Source organism: Microtus pennsylvanicus, chromosome 14 (assembly GCF_037038515.1).
Source record: "Microtus pennsylvanicus isolate mMicPen1 chromosome 14, mMicPen1.hap1, whole genome shotgun sequence".
Classification (NCBI taxonomy): Eukaryota; Metazoa; Chordata; class Mammalia; order Rodentia; family Cricetidae; genus Microtus; species Microtus pennsylvanicus.
Genome location: NC_134592.1, coordinates 38554761 through 38565828, shown reverse-complemented (window position 1 = coordinate 38565828; position 11068 = coordinate 38554761). Strand labels below are relative to the sequence as shown.

The 11068-nt window shown below is 47.1% G+C and overlaps 1 protein-coding gene across 1 annotated transcript in view; it reads left to right on the top strand.

Annotated features, from left to right (window-relative positions):
• Positions 1 to 752: 752 nt before the first annotated feature.
• Fntb (farnesyltransferase, CAAX box, subunit beta) overlaps positions 753 to 11068 on the top strand; it is a 67682-nt gene continuing 57366 nt past the window's right edge. Inside the window, exon 1 of the mRNA XM_075947662.1 lies at positions 753 to 981. Within this exon, the coding sequence (XP_075803777.1) occupies positions 838 to 981 (144 nt within the window). The 5' untranslated portion in view covers positions 753 to 837. The remainder of the gene's footprint in view (positions 982 to 11068) is intronic.

Here is an 11068-nt window from a genome sequence, read left to right as displayed (position 1 = left end):
GGAGTTATAGACGGTTGTGAGTTGCTAGGTGGGTGCTGGGAATCAAACCCAGGTCCCCTGGAAGAGCAGCCAGTGCTCTTAACTGCCGGGCCATCTTTTCCCGGCCTCTTTTCTGTCATACTATAATTGTAAGTCTTCAAATATTTGCGTTCATTTACTTAATTCTGTCTATAGAATGAAATTCAGATGCATTTCAAGGGAAGGGACCTTGCAATTCTGTTCCCTTTTCTATTCCTGAACTCTAGCACACTACAATTAGCAGATGCCCCATAAAATTTCTTGTATGGTATTAGTTTCTGCCATTGCACTGTCGTCCCCAGGGGAGTAGAAGAAAATTTCACCGCTCCCCTCCTCTATCTCTGAGTATTGAGACGGGCAATTCTGCTCATTTACTGAGCTCAGGCTTCTCCTAAGAGGCTGTCAAGGACCCAAAGGTGCATAGTAAGAGCGTGACCGAGGTAATCAGAGAACTGTCAGAAATGCTTCTCAAGTTACATTCGTAGGATTCTTGAGCCGCCGAAATCGAAATCGCAAACTGCTGTATTACAATTAGGTGAGAGCAGAACGTTGACACTTTCTGTTTATATTATTTGCATAGAGAACTGAGGCATCCTTGCTCCACGAAGCTGAGCTCTTGCAGAAGCTCATCTGCCCAATGGGGGGCGGCAGCATCCCAGTAACTCACTCCTTGAGGATGTGTAGGTGGGAGGAGAGATTCGCGTTCAAAACCTTTTTGACTCTACCCACTCTCCGTAGCGCCTTAGCCCGCTCGAGTTTCAATGCGCGCTGTTGCTGGACGAAGCTGAGTCCAATACAGCGCTCGCTGCTCTCCCGATCATGGCTTCTTCGAGTTCCTTCACCTACTGTTGTCCTCCATCTTCCTCCCCTGTCTGGCCAGAACCGCTGTATAGTCTGAGACCTGAGCACGCGCGGGAGCGGTTGCAAGACGACTCAGTGGAAACAGTCACGTCCATAGAACAGGTGAGGTGGCAGGGCTGGGCGAGGCGCCCGCGCGGGGCCTTCTGGGAGCAGGAGTCCCGTTTGGAGGTCCATCTGGGTGGGAAACGCTCCTTGGAACTACAACTCCCATATTGCACTGCGCCCCCGCCCCCGAGCTCTAGGCGCCCAGACTGGGGCTTCCGAGTGGAGTGTTTGTGGGGCTGCGTTGGGTAGGAAAGGGTGGTTGTCAGGGTTGGGCTCGGGGGACAGGACAGTGCCCCTGTCCTCTGCTTCAGATGGTGTAAAGAATCGTGTTCTGTGTCTGGATCCCACAACAGTCTTAGCGGACCAGGTAGCCAGCTCCATTCTGCCTAGACGCCTGGAGGTTCTGGGACCGACCGCTCACTTTCCCCTTCATGCTCGCTCGCAGTTTCCGGACCTTTAGGGGACCGAATGACCGGATTGTGGTCACGCCGTCCCCAAATCGGTTTATTATCTAACCTGCTAGGTCAGATTGAGGCCTACCTCGTGGTGGGTAATCATTTGGGTACCTGCTGTTGAACGCTAGAAATAGAAAAAAAAAAAACAACCCAAACAGCCCCTAGGCAGGAGCCTGGCTGGGAAAGACAGTCTGGAAAACTGGATAGTTTGTGAAGAACAAAAAAGTATGAACTGCTTGCGATTCTCTCAGGCCTAGGGTGTACCAGACATGCATTTTGAAAAGTATGGACAGTGAATTATAGTTTTCATTTTTCTCACTTCCCGTTTGGAATTGTTCCCACATTGGTTGTTGCAGAGCTGTTTACCCATCTGTTACTAGAAATGATCAGGATGGCTCTTGTTGGCGCTAAGGAATGGGCATCCAGCTGCTTCCGAAAATAAGCCCTTACTAGATCAGTACCCAGGCTTAACCATGGAGGGACCGGCTTCATCCTGAGGCTGGGAGCCTCTGCTTAGGCAAAGTTAACGGCAATAGTGACTAAATACACATTTGTTTTAATTTTTTTTTAATGTGTGTGAATGTGTACGACATGTTTGTGCGTGTTGGTGCCAAGGCGTACGATATGTGGGTTCCAGAGATCTAACCGAAGTCGTCAGGCCTGCATAGCAAGCACCACTTACTCACTGAGCCATCTTGCTTGCCCTAAATAAAATTCATAACAAAACAAGAGATTGAACACATGGTTATTCACACAGTAGCAGAGGGGATCTTCTCATGGGCTTAGGGAATTAAAGGAAACTTTTTTTTTTTCCGAGACAGGGTTTCTCTGTGGCTTTGGAGCCTGTCCTGGAACTAGTTCTGTAGACCAGGCTGGTCTCGAACTCCCAGAGATCCGCCTGCCTCTGCCTCCAAGTGCTGGGATTAAAGGCCTGCGCCACCACCACCCGGCTTAAAGGAAACTTTTTGAATATAGCTCTCTGACTTAGTTAACTTGTGTCCCTTAGAAGGCTCCTGTAAAATGTTGCAAAAAAAAAAAAATCTTTCCTCAGTGACAAAACCTACAGACTGCGGTGTTTAGAGTGAGGTTTCGGTTGTTGACTAGAGTGTGACAAAGTTAGGGTGTTGGACATGCCTCCCACATCCTTTAAACCCTTAGCTAACTGACTTGGCAGATAAGGGGGCGCAGGGTGCTAATGAAGAAAAGAGGATCAGGTTAGCCTGTCCATTTACAAAAACGTCTGTGTTTAGAGACAACAGGGACATTATCAGGAGTTTTTCTGATCTGTTCTCTTTTTCTGTGTACTGCTGTCTTTTGCAGTCCACCATTGCTGAAGTTCCTTCCTGCTGGGTTTCTATTAGGAAAACAACTTAAGTTCCAAGTAGGCATAATGAGCAAAGCAAATTTGGACCCAAGATGCTCTGGAAAGGGGGCAGGCCAAGACCAGGGCTGTGGAGGATGCGAGGTCCTGATAGGTTAGTGTTGAGTGTCCGTCAGATACAAGCCCAATGGGATGATAGTCTTACATTTTATGTTGTTATTCCAGCTCACGTTTTAAAAGCCTAGAATGAAGAGTTGCACTTACAAGGAAGCTAATGTGATATTCCATCCTTCGGGCTTCCACTGCACTTTAGTGGTCACCACAGTGACCATTTCTTTGGTTCCAGCGGAGTGCTAAATGCTCTCTGCGCACTGTGTCTCCCAGTCCATCCTGATAGAGAAGGCAGAGGCTTAGAGAGTGGTCAGGTGCGGCCGTCAGAAATAACGTTGCTGGGAGGAATTCTTTACAGAAGATACCGTTTGGTTCTTTTGGTTTTGACTGAGCTTCTACAGAGCTTTGCCGAGAGCTCAGTTTTGTGTCGTGGCAATAATGATTAATGCTTGCCTCTCCTTCCTTCTCAATTACTGGGAACCTTCATTTGTTAGACAATAACTTAACTTAGTAGCAGGCGTTAAACCTGTAAACAGTGGCGTGAACTCTTTCTTGTGAGGCCTTCACTTCCATTTGTTCACTTTCCTTCAGGAATTTCGTTAGGGCTGGAGAGATGGCTCAGTGGTTAAAAGCACTGGCTACTCTTTCGGAGGACCTAGGTTCAATCCGCAGGACCCACAAGGTGGCTTACAATTGTCTATAACTCCAGGCCCAGGGCATCTGATGCCCTGTTGTGGCTTTCAGGGCTCCGTATGCCGTATGCATGTGCTGCACAGACATAACACCCATACACACAAAATAATAAAAATTAAAAAAAATTTTTTTTAGGTACTAGGCACTGTTCAGACACTTAACATGAGTCAGTCAACAAAGAAAATGGATTTGGTGGTGTTTTCTGTTTTTTTTTTTCTTTTCTTTCTTTTTTTTTTGAAGACAGAGTTTTTCTGTATAGCCATGGATGTCCTGGAACTCACTCTGTATATCAGACTAGCCTTGAACTCAGCCACCTGCCTCCCAAGTGCTGGGATCAAAGGCATGCATCATCAATGCCTGATTGGATTTGATAATTTATTTAACTTTATTTTATGTGCATTAATGTGAAGGTGTCATATTCCCTGGAACTAGAGTTATAGACAGTTGCAAGCTGCCACGTGGGCAGTTAGAATTGAACCTGGGTCCTCTGGAAGAGTAGCCAGTGCACTTAACCACTGAGCCATCTCTACAGCCCTGGATTTGATTTTAAGGAAACTTTTGCTCCAGGCCAGGGATTCAGTCAATTAGGAAAAGAAAAACATAATCCCAACACTTGGGAGGCAGAGGCAGGTGGATCTCTGAGTTTGAGGCCAGCCTGGTTTACAGAGTGAGTTCCAGGACAGCCAGGGCTACACACAGAAATGAAAACCAAAAGAGAGAGAGAGGAAGAAAGGAGGAGGAGAAGAAAAACATCTGGAATGGGGGTGGAGCCCTGTGGTAGAGTGTGTGCTTAGTGTGTGCAAGGCTGGATCTATCACCAGTACCACAAAGAAGGGAGGATAAAAAGACGTTGCTTAGAAGTTTAAGAAAAGAATAGGGCAAGGGTGTGTTGAGGATGCCATGTTTGATCTGAGAGGCGAAGCATATGGGGGAGCAGGTCCTGAGTGGGCTGAGAAAGCATGTACAAAGGGCAGTGTGTTCCAGATGAGGTGCAGGTAGCGGGAGGCTGGGAGGCGAGATGAAGCCACGCATCGCCTGTGGCTGTTGTGTTTGAAAGGACTAATTGAGGTGGGAAGCCAATTGGCTGGAGAGCTTGCCCTCCCCAGCCTCCCTAGCCTCCCCAGCCTCCCCAGCCTCCTTACTGCCTTGGTCTTTAGATTTGCCTCAGGGAGTGGAGCCCTACCAACAGGCTTCCAAGCTTAGTGTGCTGGGCCTGAGCCATGAGATACTGCTAGGGCACAAGAGAGCAAGGGCGCCATCAGTCAGTTTCCTCCCTCCTGCCGCGGGGTGAGCTGATTGCCCAGACTTAAGGTCTTATCTGCTGGGTGCCTTCCCCACAGAGACCCTGACTTTCTCTCCACCTTCAAACCTGCTAGCTATCAGGACTCAAAGCAGTGACAGGCTCCGCAGGTCACTATCACTCACAAGTATTATGTGGGGGGGTCGAGAGATGACTCAGAGGTTGAGAGTGCTCGCTGGAGAGGTGGCCTGGCTGTTAAGAGCGCATGCTACCTTTTAGAGGAATAGACTGGTTTCCAGCACACATGGGTGGTTACAACCTTTGGAAACTCCCACTCCACGGGTATCTGAAGCCTCTAATCTCCAAGGGCACCTACACTCAGGTGCACATACCCCATCCCCACACATAGATAATTAGAAATAAATCTTTTTTTTTTCTTGTTTGTTTGTTTTTGAGACAGGGTTTTCTTGGGTAGCCCTGGCTCTCCTGAAACTCGCTTTGTAGACCTGGCTGGTCTTGAACTGTTATTATGTGGGGATTAGGGTGGAGGTAGGAGGCAGTGGTTGGGAGGCTACTGTACTGATCTGGGTGAGAGGTGACAGCGGCTCACTGAGTGGCTATCAGGCCTGTGATAAGATCAGTTCCTTTTTTCTGTTTTGTTTTGTTTTTTTGAGACAGAGTTTCTCTGTGTAGCTTTGGAGCCTGTCCTGGCACTCACTCTGAAGATCAGTCTGGCCTCGAACTCACAGAGATCTACCAGCCTCTGCCTCCCGAGTGCTGGGATTAGAACCGTGCCCCACCACCGCCTGGCTCAGTAAGGTCAGTTTCCTGGCTGTTGGTGAATCTGTTCCTTGATAAATATTTTCCCAGTGGATGTGATGCAAAGGGCCTCTTGCGACGACAGCAAGGTGAGGCTGTGCTGTTAGCGTCCACCCTCGTCAGTGACGGGTCATCGGGAATCACCCTATCACAAACTGCCTTAGATGATGAGACGTGGAGCCCACAGCTGGAGAGCCAGTCTAGGCTTCGTAGCGAGACCCTGAATAAACACAAAAAGAAAACTGGGCTCCGTGCTAGCATGCCCGCAGCGTAAGGCCCTGGGTCTAACCCCCAGGTCTACCAAAGACGAATGGTGTCCACAGACTCTTCTGGTTGAGATGAAATGCATGTACTTTTAGACTTTCAGGTGTATAGTAAAACAAATGCCTGTTGAGAAAATTTATGTTTAAATTTAGGTCACTGTGGGCCTGGGATATAACTCAGTGGTACTTTCAAGTGTAGTGAGGCTCTAAATTCAACCCCTAGCACTACACACACAAATGTAATAACTGTTACAATTCATACTTCATATAACTGTAATTTAGAGATGCTAACTCTTCTTATCTATGAGACAGTTCTCGTACAATTCTTCATGTGTCTTTATTATCACCAGTTTTTGAGCAATATATATATACTATATATTGCTATATATATTGCTGTATATATTGCTTTTCTAAATCATATGAGTAAGATAATTATCACTGAATATTGAATATCTTATCCCAGCTTTAAGGACCGACCCAGGCCTAGTAGAACAGATCTGTAATCCCATCTGCTTGGGGGACAGAGGCAGGAGGAGAGCAAGTTCAAGGCCAGCTTGGGCAGTTTACTGAGACTCTGTCTCAGATGGAAAAAGGAGGTTGGAGGGACAATGAGATGGCTCAGAGGGTAGAAGTGCTTGCCTTGTAAGCCTGATGACACGTGTTTGATCCCCAGAACCCATGTAAATGTGGAAGTAGAAACCAGCTCCCCAAAGTTGACCTTGGCTGTCCCCACATGTACCATGGCTCACACACATCCTCGCATACATCATACCCACAATGATAATAAAATAATTTTAAGAAGGAAAAGCTCTCCTTTTTCTTTTTTCTTTTTTTTTTTTTTTTTTTTTTTTTAAACATTTTTTATTGATAAAAGAAGAATAAAGAAAAAAAAACAAATTTCCACCTCCTCCCAGCCTCCCCTTTCCCTCCCCCTCCTCCCACTCTTCTCCCTCTCCTCCCACTCTTCTCCCCCTCCTCCCACCCCTCTCCCCTTCCCCCCACTCCTCTCCCCCTCTCTCTCCAGTCCAAAGAGCAGTCAGGGTTCCCTGCCCTGTGGTAAGTCCTAGGTCCTCCCCCCTCCGTCCATATCTAGGAAGGTGAACATCCAAACTGGCTAGGCTCCCACCAAGCCAGCAGATTGCGTCGGATCAAAACTGCGTGCCATTGTCCTTGGCGTCTCATCAGCCCTCATTGTTCGACATGATCAGAGAGTTCAGTTTTATCCCATGCTTTTTTTGGTAATAGTCCAGCTGGCCTTGGTGAGCTCCCAGTAGATCAGCTCCACTGTCTCAGTGGGTGGGTGCACCCCTCGTGGTCCCGACTTCTTTGCTGATGTTCTCCCTCCTTCTGCTCCTCATTGGGACCTTGGGAGCTCAGTCCAGTGCTCCAGTGTGGGTCTCTGTCTCTATCTCCATCCCTCGCCAGATGAAAGTTCTAAGATGATATGCAAGATATTCGTCAGTATTGCGCTAGGATGGGGTCATTTCAGGTTCCCTATCCTCAGCTGCCCAAGGAACTAACTGGGGACCTCAGCTTGGGCACCTGGGAGCCCCTCTAGGGTCAATTCTCCTGCCCACCCTAAAGTGGGTCCCTTAACTAAGGATTGTGGTTCCGTGCTCCCCTATCCAACCTTCCTTTATCCCGATCCTCCTATTTCCCCAAGTCCCCCCTCCTTCCCTTCTACCTTTTCTCACCCCATCTCCCCTTACCCCCTTCCCACCCCACCCCCAAGATCCCACTTTTCTCCCCGGCAATTTTGTCTACTTCCCTTATCCAAGAGGATAACGATATGTTTTTCCTTGTGTTCACCTTCTTACTTAGCTTCTTTAGGTTCGCCAATTGTAGATTCTGTGACCCCTATTTATGGCTAGAAACCAATTATGAGTGAGTACATCCCATGTTCTTCTTTTTGGGTCTGGGATACCTCACTCAGGATAGTGTTTTCTATTTCCATCCATTTGCATGCAAAATTCGAGAAGTCATTGTTTTTTACCGCAGCGTAGTACTCTAGTGTGTATATATTCCATACTTTCTTCATCCATTCTTCCATTGAAGGGCATCTAGGTTGTTTCCAGGTTCTGGCTATTACAAACAATGCTGCTATGAACATAGTTGAACAAATGCTTTTGACATGTGATAGAGCATCTCTTGGGTAAATTCCCAAGAGTGGTATTGCTGGGTCCAGGGGTAGGTTGATCCCAAATTTCCTGAGAAACCGAAACACTGACTTCCACAGTGGTTGCACAAGATTGCATTCCCACCAGCAATGGATGAGGGTACCCCTTCCTCCACAGCCTCTCCAGCAAAGGCTATCCTTGTTGTTGTTGACTTTAGCCATTCTGACAGGTGTAAGATGGTATCTCAAAGTTGTTTTGATTTGCATTTCCCTGATTGCTAAGGAAATTGAGCACGACCTTAAATATCTTTTGGCCATTTGAAGTTCTTCTGTTGAGAATTCTCTGTTCAGTTCAGTGCCCCATTTTTTAATTGGGTTAATTAGCATTTTAAAGTCTAGTTTCTTGAGTTCTCTATATATTTTGGAGATCAGACCTTTGTCTGTTGCGGGGTTGGTGAAGATCTTCTCCCAGTCAGTAGGTTCCCTTTGTGTCTTAGTGACAGTGTCCTTTGCTTTACAGAAGCTTCTCAGTTTTAGTAGGTCCCATTTATTCAATGTTGCCCTTAATGCCTGTGCTTCTGGGGTTATACCTAAGAAGCGATCACCTGTGCCCATCTGTTGTAGGGTATTTCCCACTTTCTCTTCTATCAGGTTCAGTGTTTTCGTGCTGATAATGAGGTCTTTAATCCATTTGGACTTGAGTTTTGTGCACGGTGATAGATATGGGTCTATTTTCATTCTTCTACAGGTTGACATCCAGTTGTGCCAGCACCATTTGTTGAAGATGCTTTCTTTCTTCCATTGTATACTTTTAGCTCCTTTATCGAAAATGAGGTGTTCATAGGTTTGTGGGGTAAAATCCGGGTCTTCTATACGATTCCATTGGTCGACTTCTCTGTTTTTATGCCAGTACCACCCTGTTTTCATTACTGTAGCTCTGTAATAGAGTTTGAAGTCAGGGATGGTAATGCCTAGCTCTCCTTTTTCTGAGTTTTTAGCTTGAACCCTCTATGTCTAAAGTGATTAGCAAGAGAAACTGCATAGAAGTTGACTAACATCCCCTCATGGCCGCTACCCAGAGAAGTTAGTGAACCTCTCACAGGTGGCTTAGGGCTTCCGTCTCCACCTGCGGTGCCTGTAACAGGGAGGTGGCCAGGAGGAACCCAGAAACCAAGAGCAGGGCTTGGTGTGCACATTCACATTGTGCCTCGTGGAAGAGTCTGGAGCTCTTTCATGTGGGCGTGGGGGTGCTGAAGGAGAGGAGGGGGTGTGCCCGAGGAGGTGGAGAAGATGACGATTTCCTTTAGGGATACAGAAGTCCGCTTATAAAGGAGTAAGTCAGTCCCGCTGCGTTTTCAAAGCCGTATCTGCTGTTGCTCAAAATAACCAGCTAAGAGTAATCCTCCCATGAAGGAGGCTCGTTGTGAGTGATGCTTTTGTCTCCTGCGGCCTGATCGTGGGGTGACATATTCTCGTCACTAATAGCCCTCAAACACCATTCGTTCAGAAAGTGCTTTGCTCCTTAAACATTAGAGAATTTTTTTGTTATTCCTTTAGTTGAGAAGATGAATAGTGTGGCTAGGGGTTCTAGAAAGCAGCATTTAAGTTATGAATGAGGAAAGTACTTTATCCCTTCTGAAAGCATTTTGTGGCTGGGGAAATGAATGTTCACACAAGCTTCAGGACCTGAGATCGGATCCCCAGCACCCATGTAAAAGCCCCTATGGGTGTGGTACTGAGGCAGGAGGTTCCTGGAGCTTACTGGCCAGCCCGTATAGCCAGTTGGTGAGCTTCAGGTTCAGTGAGAGACACTGCCTCAAAAATAAGCACCCAACATTGACTTCTGGCCTTTATGGCACACACACACACACACACACACACACACACCTTTCAACCTACCAAAGAGAAACATGCATCAGAATCCCTGATGGTTTGTTAGTGGACGGACTTCATACTGAGGCTCTGAGTATATAGGTGTGTACTGAGACACTGGTTCCCAGCTTCTGGGATGTTAGTTTTCCACCTCTGTTCAGATTGGAGGCCTCGTTCTGCTTTTCCTTCTTATGCTCTTGTTCAAAGAGTGTGGGTGAGCAAAAGGCAAGCTCTAGGCTAGAAATGCTTGTCTGTTTGCTTCAGGAATGTATCCGAGACACCTACAGTATAGTGGGAAGGTGAGAGTATTAATGAAAAGGTGTTTCTTTTTTCTCTTTTTTTTTTGGTGCATGCAGGTGCACTCACTGTGTGTGTGCGCGCGTGCGCGCGCACGCGCGCGCGCGCGTATGTGGAGGACAGGTTGGCCAGGTGCCTTCCTCTGTCATTTCCCACCATGTCTCAGTCACTCTTCCCTGGCTGTGAAGAGACACCATAACCACGGCAACTCTTCTGAAGAGAGCATTTAGCTGGGGGCTTGCTTACAGTTTTAGAGGTTTAGTCTGTTATTAGCATGATGGGGAGCGTGGTCACATGCAGGCAGGCACTGGAGCAGTAGCCCAGAGCTACGTCCTGTTCCCCAGGCAGAGAGAGGGAGAGAGGTAGGCAGAGAGACTCTGGCTTGTCATGGGCGTTTGAAACCTCAAAGCCTAACCCCAGTGATGTGAGTCTTCCAACTGGGCCACACCTCTTAATCCTTCTGATCCTTTTAAATAGTGGACTCCCTATTGGCTGGACATTCAATATATGAGCCTATGGGGGCTGTTCTTATTCAAAGCACTGTATTCTTTTTTTTTTTTTCCATTTTGGCTACAGTGGATGACCAGAGTATTCCCAGGCTAAGCTTGTTCCAGTCCCACAGAGCTGGAGCAATAGACATGCCGCCATTCCTTCCTTGTTTTATGTTGGCTGGGACACAAGCTCAAGTTCTCATGCTTCTGTGTGTCATACTCTTTACTGTCTAAGCCATCACCCCAGCCTGAGAAAATATTTTTTTTTTGAGACAGGGCCTCACTATGTAGCCCTGGCTGGCCTGGAACTCACTGTGTAGACCAGGCTGGCCTCGAACTCACAGCGATCTACCTGCCTCTGTTTCCTGGGTGCTGGCATTAAAATCATGTGCCATATGTCTGGCTAAGTTGAAAGAATTTTATGATGAAAACCAGTATATTTACCTTCTAGATTCTCTTGTTAACG